The sequence below is a fragment of the Neodiprion fabricii genome, chromosome 6 (genome assembly GCF_021155785.1).
Source record: "Neodiprion fabricii isolate iyNeoFabr1 chromosome 6, iyNeoFabr1.1, whole genome shotgun sequence".
Lineage (NCBI taxonomy): Eukaryota > Metazoa > Arthropoda > Insecta > Hymenoptera > Diprionidae > Neodiprion > Neodiprion fabricii.
The window spans coordinates 4,347,808-4,364,513 of record NC_060244.1 but is presented as its reverse complement, the minus strand read 5'-3'; the positions used below and the strand labels follow the sequence as shown (position 1 = coordinate 4,364,513).

The 16,706-nt window shown below is 39.1% G+C and overlaps 2 protein-coding genes across 5 annotated transcripts; both read right to left on the bottom strand.

Moving 5' to 3' along the window:
- Positions 1 to 175: 175 nt before the first annotated feature.
- Positions 176 to 5,013, bottom strand: LOC124185523 (nose resistant to fluoxetine protein 6-like). 4 transcript variants are annotated; one of them, XM_046576391.1, is made up of 11 exons: positions 4,560 to 4,698; positions 4,060 to 4,151; positions 3,800 to 3,959; positions 3,461 to 3,725; positions 3,062 to 3,222; positions 2,748 to 2,916; positions 1,799 to 2,001; positions 1,592 to 1,712; positions 1,312 to 1,501; positions 1,048 to 1,190; positions 176 to 971 (listed from the first exon to the last, which is right to left on the bottom strand). In XM_046576391.1, the coding sequence occupies exons 2-11, from the start codon at positions 4,088 to 4,090 to the stop codon at positions 780 to 782; spliced, it is 1,635 nt and encodes a 544-aa protein (XP_046432347.1). In that variant the 5' UTR covers positions 4,091 to 4,151; positions 4,560 to 4,698; the 3' UTR covers positions 176 to 779. The 4 variants fall into 4 exon arrangements, with proteins under 4 accessions (XP_046432347.1, XP_046432344.1, XP_046432345.1 ...); XM_046576388.1 differs by having other exon boundaries at positions 3,800 to 4,151; positions 4,560 to 5,013; XM_046576389.1 differs by having other exon boundaries at positions 176 to 934; positions 3,800 to 4,151; positions 4,560 to 5,013.
- Positions 5,014 to 6,913: 1,900 nt separating this feature from the next.
- Positions 6,914 to 15,536, bottom strand: LOC124184810 (nose resistant to fluoxetine protein 6-like). Its single transcript, XM_046574913.1, has 17 exons — positions 15,437 to 15,536; positions 14,856 to 15,219; positions 14,502 to 14,778; positions 14,239 to 14,399; positions 13,930 to 14,098; positions 13,586 to 13,782; positions 13,384 to 13,507; positions 10,287 to 10,611; positions 9,764 to 10,127; positions 9,412 to 9,688; positions 8,975 to 9,135; positions 8,658 to 8,826; positions 8,201 to 8,403; positions 8,010 to 8,130; positions 7,726 to 7,915; positions 7,452 to 7,594; positions 6,914 to 7,383 (listed from the first exon to the last, which is right to left on the bottom strand). The coding sequence occupies exons 1-17, from the start codon at positions 15,534 to 15,536 to the stop codon at positions 7,177 to 7,179; spliced, it is 3,552 nt and encodes a 1,183-aa protein (XP_046430869.1). The 3' UTR covers positions 6,914 to 7,176.
- Positions 15,537 to 16,706: the final 1,170 nt, after the last annotated feature.

Below are 16,706 nucleotides of genomic sequence, written 5' to 3'. Positions count from 1 at the left end.
TGCAGATTGTGCACATCGTGCGCAGGTATCTCTTCACATATTAATTGTTAAGGATAAATTCGAAACAATTGCGCAGTCGTTCACACACGAACGGAGAAGTCCACGAAAATTCATTTATCATCTGAACACTTGTGAGAAGAAATTTTTTGGGATTTCGTTTTTGTTTTTTTTTTTAAGACGTTATGTTCTTAATCCCATGCCTATCTCTTTAGATCAATCCTTCACAGTGTTTCAAGTATTTTACTGTTTGCGGTCTGAGAGCCCATTTCCTCAGGCGAATCTTGTAACACGCATTATATTCGGGAGGAAATGTGGGACAAAAAAGGGGTCTTGCAGGTTTCTTCGTAGGGCGAAAACCGATTTGTTTATCGAGGCACAAAGTTAGGCCACATTCAGAATATCATGATTTTCCTCATAATTATCATTTCTTTAATAAAATTCTGATATTTCTTGTATTTTTATTCATTTATTCGTTAAGTCATTACACATATGAGTACTTCTGGTAATTTCTGTTAGATTGTTGATAAAATTTATGTTAAAAATTTTCCTACGCACATTTTAATAATACGAAACTCATTGAGTATGCTCGATGAATAACAAAAATAATCGACAAACCAAGTTGGAAAAGGGCAATTTCTTGTGATTCTCTTTATTGTTCGTAAACAACGATAGATGAGTAAAGAATAACGAAATTCGATTGAAATATTTTAACAGCAGCAAATATCTGAATAATATTCGATAGTAGTATAACAACGGTAGAAACTGAAGAATGTAGTATATCACTTGTCTTTTGCAGCCTCATTTGAAATCCTTGTCTTCTTGTCAAACCCTTCCGTTGGTATGGCTTGGTTTGATCCTAATACGCGATTGGTGAAAATATTTTCCAGCACCGCAGCTGGGACTTCGAAACATAGGTATACGAAAAACCCCACCCCTATTGACATCACCATATTAGTTAAATAAGCTTCAATCTGCAACAAGTTCGGTTGTTATGTTTGGGTGCAGGTTGAATAAATGAATGAATAAATGGGTTTCTTTTCAACTCACGATTGTTGAGTTGGCAACAAAGACAAGGGTTCTTTCATGCGTCAGCCTCATCACTTGAATCCCAACGTGTATCAAATAAATTGAATATGAGATCCGACTTAGTGGCTGGAAAAATGGCGAAGACAAGAAACCGGTAACGGGTCCTGAAATTTCAGTAAATTTACGCGCTCGCTATTAGATTCCCATTCGCGTACGTGATTAAGAAGCATTGTAAGGGATTCACGGTGTCATGCGATTTCCAATCAAGTAATTGAATCTACTTACCTCCGCAACCCTGAGTACACGCGTAAACGATCCAGGCAACGGCAATCGACCAGAACGGACGTGACGTAAGAGCATACACAGTTTCCAATGCAAGGTTGTACCCAATATCAGTGTTGTAGATATAGTGAGTAGACACTACGCAAAGTAGCATAAGAACACAAGCTATGATCCAACTGATCGCTGCGTTCACCTGAAACGCAAACATTTTTAACGAGTAGGACTCGAACGCTAATCGAGTACGGATGTAATTGATAATCTCCAGAAAAATCATCTGAATAACCTTTGTCAGCTGCCTTTTCGTATTCGCGACATCGTAACCCAAAAGGACTCCCAGAAAGTAAGGAAAACCTCTATTGTAAGTAGGCATGTAGAAGTTAAATAAATTTTCCGATACAATTTTCCTGTAGTAGAAAATATTGACGATAACGATTTTGCTGTTTGTTCAACAAACTATTCTGATATTGTATATATTACAGTGTTGACTTACCCTTGTTCAAAGTGCAAAGCAGAAAGTCTATGAGAGTAGCCGCTGGTAGCTAAAACGACAGGTGGTATAGCAACAGAGATTACGAGGAAGCAGCCAAGTAGACGGAGTCCGTATTTTGGCCAGCGATGAAGCGAATACATGATAATCGAAGATATCCAAAACAGTTGCATTTCTGCTGCCAAGTACCAGCTATGTAGAAGGCACTGAAATTTCACACAATTCCACGATGTTCAAAGGTTGAAATACATTCGAATACGTGAAAATGATACTGTGACTAACTAATGAAAATCAACTTTATTAAAAACAAAAAAAAAAAAAGTAAAAATTTATGTTCAGGTTCATGTTAATACAGAGGAAAAAATGCTTAGATAAAATCAGAAAATGAAAATATGTTTGTTACGGTACCTAAGGATAGAGATTTGAGTTAAATTATGTGGAAGGGGTGTAAGAGTAACGGACCCTGTGTTGTCAGACAAAAGTTTCTCGCCACTGGAACCGGGCGCCACAATCGGGCAGCAGCGACGCGCGCTGGGTTTCAGATTTTTCAGTCGAGTTCTAGACACGGTGACGACCAGAAGTGAGTAGTTGAGTAGATTTCGGTATTCAAACAACAGCGATACGAGGGAAGAGTCCGTCAATTTGAAGAAAAATTAATTGACCGTGAAGAGAAAATCTTGCCGTGGTTGGAAATGTGTGTGAGAAAATCTGGCCACAGGGGAGCAAATTTCGGTATCGTTGTGAAAACAAACACTTTGCCGATGTGCGTGGGACTTTTCTCAGCCAGTGGTCGTTTCGGTTAATAAAAGAATCGTGACGGGTACATTCTTCGAAGCATCTTCTAGACGTTTGTTGGTCGCGTGTATTATTATACGTCAAGTGAAAGCGATCAATTGTTACAAAGTTGAAATGCAGTGAGTGTTTGATTCGGCGAACACGCAAATTTACTCACCATCCTCTCTTTATTCACAAAATTCTGAAGGTACAGCAAATTGACCCACCAATTTTCATGGCAATTCTCTACGCTTCTAGCCAGAAACGAACCCCCGATGAAACCGTTTCCATTCCAACGTGCAAGAAACGAGGAAATCAACATGACGAAAGCCAAAGATGGGGTTAATCTGTAAGAGAAAATAAATCATATATACCGAATGAGCGATTTATGGAGGTTCATGGTCTGTACAGCCCAGCTAGATTCAAAGCGGTAGGCTGAATCGAGTTTGGATCGGGAATCTGATACAGTGTTATGGAGTTTTGAAAACTGACCTGAGATAGCGATGAAGGTAAAACCTCCTCCAATTAATGGGTTTTCCCGATTTTCTTGCTAGGAAAAACGAGTAAGCCGTCAAGAATCCGCTCACTAGAAAGAAAGTGTCGACAGCGAATGACGCCGCCTCGGTGTAAAGAGATGTCCATGAATTGTACCACTGAAGATTATTATACATGATCAAGCTATAAACGATTCATTACCGATTGGTCTAACTACAAATTATTTACTCGACTGTCTCCATCCTACACGTCAGTGTTACCCGGTAAGTAAAGGGGTGAAGTTTGTCGGATATAACGTAGGCCGTAGACTTCTAAGAGTATTCTAAACTAAGATCGCATCATAATGCAGACAAGATATCATCCGGTTCTCACAATGAGATGAATTGTACAACTTACTTTATCCACGTCCGCCCGATTGACCGTCGGTATCAGAAGAAACATGAAGGACTGATGATGCATGACAATCCAGCACATGCTCAAAACTCTCATACCTTCGATCGCCGGTAGCTCTTTTGTGACGAACATTTCAAGTATATTTGTATAGAGGGAGAATTTCGAGAATTTAATCATCAAAGAAGATGCTTCTGCTGGTCTACGTCTCCTCACGAAATCGCAGACAGTGCAGTATATCAAAAATAAGCCAACTGCCACTACGAACATTCTGAAATTCGTTTACTGGTTATTTTCTAGTGTACACGGGGTTACCTTGGAACCGTATTCGCCGTGTAAACTCACATCGTCGATAATGTTCCAACGGAGAAACCTTCGACTTCCTCTCGTGCGCACAATGCTTCGGTAGCGCTGAATCCAAGATCGCTTAGTACCGGTATGTTCCTGAGGGCGGCATTCATGATCTGCTCAACTTGCGTCTCATTGCAAGAGGATGGAAAACAAACTGATGAGAAAATGCGATCATTAACTCGGCTGATTGCAGGTGTAAGTGTGCGAAAGGTCGACATAAACGACACCATGCAGAGCTTCCCTCGAATACTGACGTTGTCGGATTGTCCATTGACTTCGATGCATTCATCGTACGTTCCGAGATCCAGAATGTTACCTCTTACAAATCCTGACGAGGCATCTAGCACTGCAATCCGATCACAACGTCCCAACAGAGTACGTAAATTTGCATTGATGAAATTAACAAATTAACATGTGTTTTTGAAATCCATGACAGCGTCTAAAATTTGTCGAGACTATACATCAGTAATAATTAAAAAATACCGCCGAACAGTAAATATTCGCGCATCATGCTAGTAAAATTACTGAAATACTGGAACATGTAGATAACGTGTCAAAAAATGTTTCATTTCTGCTGGATTCAGCAATTCACGTTTGATCAATGTTCACTCGAAAGACGTCAAACGATACATCGATTCCTTCATTTGAAATTCATTTTTACGATTCTATGTCTTAACTTTTCTCCAATTATCTATTCGAATCCTACATAAGCTCATAGACACTCTCTTGCATCGATAATTTAGTACACTCTTACTTTGCACGGCCCATGTCTGGCCGGATTCGACCGCCTGGATTACAGCAAGAATTTCCACCGCGCAGGTAGATTCGGACGATTGTACAGCCAATTTGATCTCTTCTTTCCACCGCATTGGTAAATAAGGAACGATATTTGTAGACGATGTTCCGATTTTTATTGTATCATTTTTCAAAGACGCGAAAACCAAACTTTCCGTCAAAGCACAAATTAATACTGCCAAGTGTTCATTGCGAAAGAAGAACATTGTGCAATTGTGTAGTTGACCGGAGTCACTAAGACGGAATGACACTTCGCGAGTGAATGTTATAGTCCTGTTCGGATCCCCACGACTTGGTTTTCGGAGGACATTCCCACCGAGAACATGCTTGGTGTGAAACAGCCAATGAAAGCTCTTCTGTTCAATTACCTTTTTTGTGACAACAAGAGGACCTAACATTGTATGCGAGTGAGAATTTTTACTTCAATTAAGTAATTATACAGATACCATTTAACGGCGATCGTTATAATTCACTATTTTTTTCTGTTAATACCTGATACAATACAGCTGAGAATAGATTTCATCTTGGCTTTTGGACCTTAAACGATCTGCCCATTACATTAAAATTTACATAAATGCATACGCGTATAAACGCTTCTATAATTCAGAACAGTCCCCATGCCTTTCCAACGACACGATATCGGGAAAACGTGAAAAAATCAGTGCATGCTTAAGCGATAGCCACATTCAGATTATATGATTATAATTATAGTACATAATATTCTGCACGCCGCTGGTATAAACGAACTTCAGGTAATTGTAGATGATGATACATGCCTATTATATCACATTCTCCAGTCACTGCTTCGTTACCCATACATGTTTGTCATAATATTGCCGAATCTTTATTCTGTAAATGTGCACGTTACGATACTAATTTAATACGATGCTAAATCGACGTCGGATTGACACCAGTGACGTTAGATCATTCTGATTTCCTATATCGCTACTACTTCTACTTCCTACATCGCAATGCAAACAAACTATCCATTCATCGTTAAAATACCAGATTTTATCATCATTACAACGTATGGTTCGAAAAAAATAACGTACGTTCCGTGTTACCTATCAGCGGGTTCATACTCCGCAACCTCGGACGTAGTTCACGACATGTGGCTATTTTCTTTATTTATAACTGTTAGCATACCACGGACATTCGATCCGTACGTGTAATAAAGTTTTAACAGATCACAAATAATTCTGGGCAAAGTGCGTCATATCACAACTATTAAACACTGACGATAATCTGGTGCGGGTATCTATTACTGCTGTTTATTCCACACAGAACGTCAAAATATCACTCGCACGTCTTATTGCGAAGAGAGTGCCGCAGAGATGGGGCGCGCGTATATGGGCTATTCCGCGTCAACCGGATCAGTCATCTCTCAGATATTTTTTTAATTTGGCATGTGGATTGTGTAGGGGGAGTTAGATTTTTGTGTCAAAGCGTGAATCTCATAATGCAAAATTCGATTTTTTATTAACAATAACAAATTAGACTCCCATTTTTTTCAAAAATTCATAACTTCGGCAAAAAATTAGATACAATATTTATTTTTTTTTTCAAATTACGCGAAAAGCTCCATAGAATTTTAAAAAAAATACGAAATGTTAAAAAAAAGTTGTTATCAATTGTTTATTTAACAATTAATTTTTCAAAGATTTTTAAAACAGTGACTGACACCATCAAAAAATTTTTTTAAAATTCTGACATGTTCCTCGAACTGTACTACAACCTGTGAATTAATTCCAGAGGGGTGTTTTTCTTTGTTTTCGAGTAAAAAAACTGAGACATGAATTTAAATCCTTAGATCTGCTGGTGCAAAATCAAACAGTTTTAACGAACAGAAAGACCGATTTAAAACATGAATAAAATCCGAACACGTCCACGGATTTTCAAAAACTTTTTATTGCTTTTTATTGCCGCTGGGAGGAAAGAAAAAAAAGAATATCAAAGCATGTTCAAACTAATTTCCATTTTAAATTATTATTTAATGCCTAATTTATTTTGATTCAATTAATAACAAAAATTTTGCAACAGTATGTCTCCATATTTTTCATACTTCAAAATTTTACTATTATATTCATTATTATATATTACTTTTTGGTTTCATTCGAAAATAACTCCAGGGAATGTGTTTCCGCAATAAGTGGTGATTCAATTATAGGAATTCATTTCTTGGCATTATCGTTGCGTAAAAGAAACATTATTTTGCATATTTATATTCGGCGTTGCGTATAGAATTGCATTGACTGTGATATTTTGACATCAGTTATGCGCAAGCTTTGCTAATAGTCAAAATAAGTGATTTTTGACGTGGTCCGTAAAGGCCCACTATAACCACGATCGGCTCGATGCGTAAATTTCAAGTTAATGGATAATTCTTATTAGTACAAATAATCCATACTCGCGTATTCATGTACAGATACAGATACTTATATGTCATAACACTTTTTGAACACGGAAAAATTGAAATTGGATAGAACTACAACTAGGGTGTGTAGAACTATTGTTTAATACTAACAATTGTCAAAATAATGTTTCCAAAAATATAACACTAGACAGACAACGGCACATCAGTCCTCCTTTGTTGATTCTTTTACAATTCCTGCTTCCTTGACCTGCAGTTCCTTGTTCGTACCTTGTACCAGGGTAACTCGGTTAGACTCTGATTTGGTTTTAACGAACATTTTTTCTAGCACAACCATCGGAGATTCGAAGAATAAGGTGAAGATAAAACCCACGATGAGTGAAAGCGCCAAATCAGCAAAATACTCATAAAACTGCAAACAGATGGGTTGAATTACAAATGTCCAGATTGAAAAAACAGAAATTCAAACGAAAAACTTACAATTAAAGAATTTGAAAACGCCACTGGAGTCCGTGCGACAGCATTCCTTCCAGATTGAATCAAAAAATGCAGCAAATATGTGGAATATGACAACCGACTCAGAGGCAAGAAGAGCGGCAATGACAAAAATCTGTTTACGAAACCTGAAATATTGTCAACAAAGTCATACGTCTGATCAATGAATTGTACTTCCTTACTAGAGTCAGGCAAAGACTTTACGGTGTTCTGTACTTTAGCGCAGACATATCGATCGAGCAATGAAATGGATACTTGCCTCCATATCCGTGAGTACATGCATAAATGACCCAAGCCATGGCAATCGACCAGCATGGACGTAACGTGAGGGCGAATACAGCTTCCAATACGCGGTTATATGCAAAATTATCACTGTAGTTAAGATGAGTAGCGCACGCGCAAAATAGGAGAAGGACAAAGGTTATAAGCCAGTTAATCGATACGTTCACCTGAAAATCCGAAAATATTTCGACCGTAATCGATCGCTTGATCGTCAAAATATGATCGAAGTTTATCATCTTGTGAAAACTTTTCCTAAAATACCTTCGTTAACTGCCTCTTCTTATTCACTACGTCGTAACCCAAGAGCATTCCTACGAAGTAGGCACCGGCTCGGTTGTAAGTCGGCATGTAGAACTTGTAAAAGTCATTCACGACCGCTTTTCTGATGTTCAAATAATTATGATGATCATCTGCTTTTCAGTGAACAACGTATTTCATTGGCATTCACTTACCCCAGATCCACGCGCATGGTGCATATTCTATTAGAGTAACCGTTGAGAGCTAGAACAACGGGTGGTGTGACAATTGAGGCAAGAAGGAAGAAACCAAGTATTCGGATTCCATATTTTGGCCAGCGATGAAGTGGATATACAATAATTGGAGATATCCAAAAGAGTTGCATGTCGGCAGCCAAATACCAGGTGTGCAGTAAACACTGCAATTTTTCATAACCCCATAGACACGAGGTAATCAGATTTATTACAATGGACCAGGACTACTTTTGCTTTGTACGCGATCAAAAGACACATTGACATTGATGAGTGACATCCACGCTTTTCACGGTGTCTCACATACGTTTTTGGATACGCGTGTTGAAAGGTTTATCAATACTTTCTCACTTCATAAGACCTCTCAACGCAGCAAATCTAACAATATATCGATTTAGTAAAAGCGGGGAGCTGTACTCACCGATCGTTCCACATTCACCAAGTTTTGAAGGTACAATAAATTGACCCACCAATTTTCTTGGCAAGTTTGTATGCCTGTATTAAGCAAAGTGTTCCATAGAGGGCCGTTGGCAACGCGATGTGCAAGTAACGAAACGAACAACATAACGACCGCTAAGGATGTCGTGAGTCTATGAAAAACATAAAAATTTCCCATCTATAGCTCCTGACTACATGCAATATTGAACGTTACGCCTGAATGAATTGTGGAACAAAAGAGTGCATTGCAATATATACGGTGTAACTCCATAATTTTGAATCAACGTTTTCAAAACTCACCTGATGTAACGACGAAGGTAGAGCATTGGCCAATTAATTCGCCTTCCCGATTTCATTGCTTTAAGAAGCAAGTAAGCTGTGAAAAATCCGCTCACTAGAAAGAAGGTGTCGACAGCAAACGGCGCCGCCTCAATGTACAAAGATGTCCATGAATTCAACCACTGCGGATCAATTGTGACAATATTATTGACTTGCTTGGACTGACGGTAGATGATTTGTATTCTTTGAGTAAACTTATTTACGCATTAATAATCATCTCTACTATAATGCAAATCGCACATTTTGAAGAGTATTCCACGTTGTGATCACTTCCGGACAGCGAACTCTATTGGGATGATAATGAAGGTACTTTTTTCGCATCACTTTGCCGACAAAGTAGCCTTCGAAGATTAGAGCAATTGTGGTTACTATTACATTGAGTGTACAGTTGAACTTACATCGTCGATTTCGAACGTATTGACAACCAGCCTGATGAATAAAGTGAGGAATCCATGACCCAGTATAACCCAGCACATACTTAGAACTCTGAGACCTTGGACCGATCTCAGCGTATCAGGTTTCACTTTCGTGCTCAACACAGCGAGTGCATTGGTATAGAGGGAGAATTTCGCCAAAGAATCCAATGAACTAGATGCTTTTGTCGGCCTAAGTCTTCTCGCAATGTCACAGATGGTACAAGCAATCATAAACACGACAACAGCCGAGAAAAAAATTCTGAAACCAATGCACCGTTTTCTTTCATAGTCAAATCGGACTGGTTTCAAAAATCTATGTCAAAAGTCAACTCACATCGTGTAAATTTCTCCAGCATTCAAATCATCAGATCCCACTTGCGCACAGGACGCTTTACTAACTTCAAATTCTAGATCGCTGATAGCCGGTGTGTTCATGATTGTGGCATTAATTATCTGCTCAACATGAGTCTCATTGCACGCCGATGGAACACAAAGCGATGAGAAAATACGAAGATAATCCACGCCATCAACCGCAGGTGACGTGGGAGACATCGAACCGAGCGAAACCGTGCAGTGCTTACCCCGGATACTGAAGTTGTTGTATCGCTCATTGACTTCGACACACTCGTCGTACATTCCGACATCTCTAAAGTTTCCTCTCATAAGTCCCGACTGAAAACTCGACGAGGCATCCAGCACTATTATAGGGAACAGAATCACTATTAAATGCATAATTATACATAGGTGCATACATTTTTTATGAGGCGAACCTCAACTTGTAAAGAAACAAGATCGTTTGCTTTTACGATAACGGAGCATTCTTCATACCTGACATTCAGAATTGGTTTGTTTCTTACTTTGCAAAGCCCATTCTTGGCCGGATTCGATGGCTTTTATCAACACCGCGACTTCATCCGCACAGGAAGACTTAGAGGTTTGGACAACTGATTTGAAACCTTCTATCCATGGCCGTCGTGAAGAGGTAACAATCCTTTTAACCCATACCCTACTTTTGTCCGTACCATGATCCATAGATGCAAAGCCCGAACTTTGTATCGAAGTGACGAACAGCACCGCCAGGAGTAAGTTAAGATGAGAAAACATTTCACCTTCACAGTTAGTTGTTTTCAGGAAGACTGATCGGTACGTTCTGAGGAAGAGTTGATTCCAGACTACGGCAAATGGTAGTTAAAATTTGAAATTTGGTGGGATCACACAACTTTGGACACAGCTCATTATAAATGTTGTGTCCAACCGCAAGTGGCAGTGGAACTATAGTCAGAATACATGATTTCGTTAAAGTGTTTCCACAAACATCATCAATACGCTAACAAACGTCATGTTTAGGTTAACCACTTAAGTGCCAAGGCGTCATAGCGACTTCAAGCGCGACCGTGCCGCAATTACCAAAAATCCCGGAAAGCGTCATAAAGTAATTTAATATTTTTCGTGTTTCAGATGGATACTTACTTTTAAAAGCATGTGTTTTAGATATTCGTAAGGTTAAAGAATCCGATTACGACCGAAATAAGTTGTATTTTTCCGTGTATTCATTCATACAGTTGCGAGCATCTGAAGTTGACCAATTTTTTTTATCATTTTCTCAAATCGCGTCATAGAACGAACTATCATCATCTTTCTTTGGGGTGAATTTTTCTTTTGAAAAACATTGAATAATAATATTTACACCGTGCTTCGTAATTCACACAACGTGATTCGTCGATCCATTATAAAGCCTCAAGAGGGAGGTGATAATTCGTGAGTCTGAAAAAATTTTCACTCCAACGTTCTTTGCACTGATTCTATTTCATCACGTACGCTTTTATATCACGAGTTTATGGGTTTATGGAATGTGGTTCATTCTCATGTTTTCTACAGTGATAATTACGAAAGCTGCCGGTCATATAATGTGTAACGTCATTTTTGAATAATGTTGACCCCTCCCCTTTCCAAAGATAACTTGATACTGGTTTAAAAACAACGTTATCTATGTTCTCTTCATCCTTAGCACAATTCGGGTAATTTTGAAATGAACGTTAGACTCAACTATCGATAAACGAATACGGCTATATACGAACCGAGTATTGAATAAATTCAACTTTTATGAGAAAAGCCGAAAACGCAAGAAACGGCGTTATGTGATGAAGACCCGCTTTACTGAGCCCCCACGCTCCACCTTCTAAAATGCGTCACGTAATTTAAGAGCAGCACACGGCTAATTGATACCCACACATCGGGTTCAAAGTATGTAATTGACCGCGAAACAATGCAAACAAAAATACGTTCATTGAAAATAGATGGAAAATTACAAGTAATACGATAGTTCTAGACGCAACATGTCTTACGTATACATGTAATATATGCATATTCAAAATTACAGTACTCATCACAAGATGGTACTATCAGTCCGCTGTCGTCAACTCATTTCGATTCCTTGCATTCTCAGCAATTCTGTAACTAGAAACGTTTCCTTTACCTTTGGTCGACGCAGATAACCTCGGGCTTATACCTATATGAACGCACGTACGTGTTCGGCGGTATATGTATATCTATGCAGATTTGGAATGAATTGTAACAATTTTTTCTGCCTATCAAATTACGCTTGTTGATAAAAGCGTTGAAATATTCGACTTTCCACTTATTACCTAATAGAATTAAAAACTGTACGGTTATTAAAAACATTTTATTTTTATTATCATTGTTCTTACATCAAGGTTTTTCCATTTCATCAACCATATAGCTGTGGAATTTTAACAGTCCACCTCTTCTTAAATCATCTCGGTCATGTAATTAAAACCGATAATGTGTAATGGGGATATCCGATGGTGGTTTTACTCACTACTGCGTCCTGTCCCTGAATTGGTTATTCATTTGTCGAATGACAATTAAACTTAAAAAATTTTGATAGCGAAACTGCAATGGACTATTCAATAATGCTATGAATACAACAAACGAAAATGAAGATCGATTAGACATTTGAAAACCATGGATTGCTGGTAAATTTTCATTTAAAAAAAAATTTTTTAGTACCCGTAAAGTAGCCGGAAAGCACCCGGGATGATCGATTAGAGAAAAATTTTATAATAAGAATTATGCCGCCGTCATGTTTAGCATCGTATCCTCCTTCGCTTTCCCATTATTATCAGACATTTGCGGGAGAGTGCTGGATTGTTCTGATTTCTGATTATTCTTCATGAGAATTTTTTCCAATACAATAACTGGAGATTCAATGAATACACTAAGGATGAAAGCAAATGCTATCGATACCACCATGTCACCGCAAAATTCGTTGAACTGTAAAGAAATCGGGTGATTGTTGTTGCACGGGAAAAAATCGAGTTTCCGCAACAGTTACGAAAAATATATAACAAGTAAATCTCACCATCCTCAAGTCTGAAAAGACACCAGGTACCCGTGTGGAAAAACTCTTCACCCATTGAATCAATATATGCACCAAGTAAATGTTATACGTTAACCGACCCAATGGCAGGAAAATCGGCAGTGATAAGAAACTGTTAAGAAAACCTGAAAAATATTCAATCGATATGCCATTGAGTTACACCAGTTTAGGTGAGAATTCTTATACGTTAAACTTAAAAACAGAAAGAGAAAAAATTGAAAGATTTGTAGATACTCAGCTTAGTTTAAAAAAAGAATTTCGCGTGTATAACTTACCACCGTAGCCCTGTGTGCATGCATAAATTAACCAAGCTGTAGCAATCGACCAGAAAGGACGCATGAAAATAGCGAACACAACTTCCCGTGCTACACTGTACGGGTAATTGGAATTGTAGCTGATATGAGTAGCGCATCCGCAAAATAGTACAAAAATACAGCTGATGGCCCAGCAGATCGATACGTTAACCTGCAGAGAGTTGGTAACTTTTCAGTTGCCGACAAATAACTTGACAAAACACAATGAAGGAACTTTTTCAATCGTAGCTATGACGATACCACCTTAGTGAGCTTCCGCTTTTTCGTCACCACATCGTAGCCCAACATAATTCCTACGAAGTAGGCGCAGGCTCGATTATAAGTGAGTATGTAGTAGTTGTAGAAGTAGTCCATCGTTATTACGCTGTGAAACAACATTATTATGTACCCGTTGACTAAGCCGGTTCACCAGAATATATCATTTGATTAGCTCGCCGTTTACCTTTCGGTGAACTCCAGAACTCCGTTGGAATAACGATTGACACCTAAAATCACAGCTGGCGTAACTATTGAGATGACGAGAAAGCTGCCCAGTATTCCCAGTCCAACTTTCGGCCAGCGATACAATGGATACACAATAACTGGGGATATCCAAAAGAGTTGCATGTCAACCGCCAGGTACCAAGTGTGTAGCAAGCACTGCAATTTTGTACAATTTGATTCACATATACAAAATGTCATGCGTAAAGGCTGTTGGCCATGCGGCAGTCGAATCATACATTACTATCACTTCTTCCGTACAATAATAATTAATACTCGCATACGTGACTCGATGAGGTTACTCACCATTTTTTCCTTGTCTACGAAGTTCTGGACGTAGAGTAAATTAAGCCACCAATTCTGTTGGCAAGGCGTTATCACCAGGTAGTTCGTCATGTTCCACATCGGACCGTTCGCAATACGATGTAGCAGAAATGCGCAAAACAATGCGAGCACCATTACACTTGGCGTTAATCTATCAAGTGAGAAACACAAAATTCCGAACAGATTAAGAATCTAGCAAGGGTCCGGGAATCCAGAAAATTAACGGGCGACGGGCTAAGATTTTTCTTCGTCGAGGTGTAATATATGCCATTCAAATTTTTTCTAGCTCACCTTACAAAACGGTGAAAATACATCATAGCCAGATTGAATTTCTTTCCCGATTTCATGGACTTCAAAAATGTGTAAGCCAACAAAAATCCGCTAATCACGAAGAATGTGTCGACGACAAAAACCGCAACTTGAATGTGCACAGAGGACCACAAATCCATCCACTGTGAATAAGTCGTTAATGAATTTTCATGCCTCTATTTCTTACTCGAAAACATAGCATTAAGCAGGTTTTACTATCGATACGGAATCGATGCGTTACTTACTACAAATATGTCCTTGATGTTTATTGTTGGACTGAGTAATGTACTAACGTAACGATGACCTAGGACGATCCAACACATGCCCAAAAATCGTATACCCGAGATGCCGGGCATCATCTGGGGCTTTACTTCGGTACTCAATAAAGCCCGCCCGTTGATGTACAGTGAGAATTTCGATAAGGTGTCGATCAGAGTAGACGAGCCTGCATACCCTCGTCGTTTCAAGAAATCACAGATAGTGCAGAAGATCATGAACTGGGCTATTGCAGTGAGCAAAATTCTGAAAAATAATTCATACCGTCTGTCGTGTGGAACGTTCAAGACTCGTTTCAATAATTATTAAACATGGTAGCTCACATCGTCAAAATCTCTCCGGTTGTGAAATCTTCGGATGTTGGTTGTACGCAATTGACCCCCTCAATTTCAATTCCGACGTAACTGTTTTCAGACGTGTTTCCGAGGAAGGACTTTACAAGCTCTTCAATTTGGAACTCACTGCATGAAGACGGGGCGCAAATTGATGAGATAATGCCCACATTTATGTCAGTTTTCGCCGTTCTAATTGCATTGGAACGTTGCCGAATTCTCACCGTGCAATACTTCCCACGAACACTGATATTATCGTAATGGCCGCTGGCTTGAAGGCATTCGTCGTACATCCCGAGATCCCTGATATTTCCCATCATGACTCCTGACTGAATTTTCGACGAAGCATCCAATACTGTTGGGAAACAAATTTACTGGTGAGTTGCTTTTGCGATTTATGTGACACGAGTTTTAATCTGTAAAGAGTAGAAAGTGACGAGAGGGCGGATTCTCTCATCCCTGGAATCACCACTACTCTGATTTTTTCGTATTTAGAATCGTTGCCAAATGTAACTACAATCAGGAATCTCTTGGCTTTCGATATATTACAGAACAGTTGAATATTTTCTTACTTTCGAACGCCCATTCCTCTCTGGATTGGAATGCCTGTATCATTGCCGTGAACTCGTCCTTGCAAGAAGTATCAGACGAATTTACAATCGAAGGTATCATTGCCATCCACCGAGTTTTTAAGGGCGTGCCAAACCGTTCGATAAATTCCATAATATCCATAGTATTATTGCCATCGTCTTTCAATGACGCGGAAGCCAGGCTTTGCGTACAAGCGAAAAGTAGAACTGCCGCACATCCGGCACGAAACGACAACATTTTGATACTGAATGGAATCCGTCCTAACAAGACTGAACAACGCGTCCGCAATGAGAACACCTCAAAATATGATTATCATTATCTGTAACACAAGTTTACCCCATGGACTTCCGGATACCGGAGTGATTCAACAGTAAACGAAATTGTGTATACTGCCATGCTTGTTATTCTGAGCTTATCTTTAGCCACTCATGCACATAAATGCATTTTCACCAGGTCATTGGGTGGGGACCCTCCGGATGACCAGCCGTCTTAAGTAGACAATACTTTAGATAAACGTTCAGTATGTTTAGAGCGACTATTCTGCCGAGTCACAACTCTTCGACCCTCTTGTGTGGATCAATGACTGATCGAAGAGTAGGTCGTTACTTCGACCAGCGCTTAAATCTCGTAACAAATCGTTGCAATTGTTTTTAGATGCAATCGTTCATTATTATATTCTCAACTCTCAAAGAGACTGCAAATTCCAAATTCAATTTAAGACACGCCAATTTTATTCCCTAGATTATTTCAGCAACAATTTTTCATCCAGATCCCAAAATGTATCGACGCCTGCTACCCTCACGGAAAAAACCCTTCAACTTGGGTGTAAATTCGCACCCCAAACTCATAGATCACGCTAAATTCCCATGAGAAAAAAGTTGAGGGTGCGAATTTACACCCAAGTCGAAGGGTTTTTTCCGTGAGGAATATATACCTACCAGTAGGATTCCTTGAAGATTAACGCTGCGAACGACACTTACCGGAAAATAGGCAAACATAATGACATCCTTTAGACAATAAGCACGCCAAATGTCACATCAATTGCGTATCTGCCGGCGAATGTCGTTCGCAACATTAACCTTCTACAGAAACCCTACTGGCATAATTCTGTAGAATCGAAAGTTAAAAATTGATTCACCAACAACTTACAGTGTAGGTAAAATTTGGGGATAAACTGAAAAATTGACTGTAACAGCAGGTGTCATCTGGTAGTTGTAACTACCGATCGCCCTCCCGAAACAGGAAGCGAAA

Bases quoted from the DNA above. Each gene is read 5' to 3' on its own strand.
- LOC124184810 (XM_046574913.1), bottom strand. From the start codon at position 15,536: ATGATACCTTCGATTGTAAATTCGTCTGATACTTCTTGCAAGGACGAG. The intron at 8,131-8,200 runs GTAAGTGAATGC...TTTGAACATCAG, and splicing joins ACCATGCGCGTGGATCTGGG to AAAAGCGGTCGTGAATGACT. The intron at 7,916-8,009 runs GTATTTTAGGAA...TCGGATTTTCAG, and splicing joins AGAAGAGGCAGTTAACGAAG to GTGAACGTATCGATTAACTG.
- LOC124185523 (XM_046576388.1), bottom strand. From the start codon at position 4,998: ATGTTAGGTCCTCTTGTTGTCACAAAAAAGGTAATTGAACAGAAGAGC. The intron at 3,726-3,799 runs GTGAGTTTACAC...AACGAATTTCAG, and splicing joins GTTGGAACATTATCGACGAT to AATGTTCGTAGTGGCAGTTG. The intron at 3,223-3,460 runs GTAAGTTGTACA...AATAATCTTCAG, and splicing joins ATCGGGCGGACGTGGATAAA to TGGTACAATTCATGGACATC.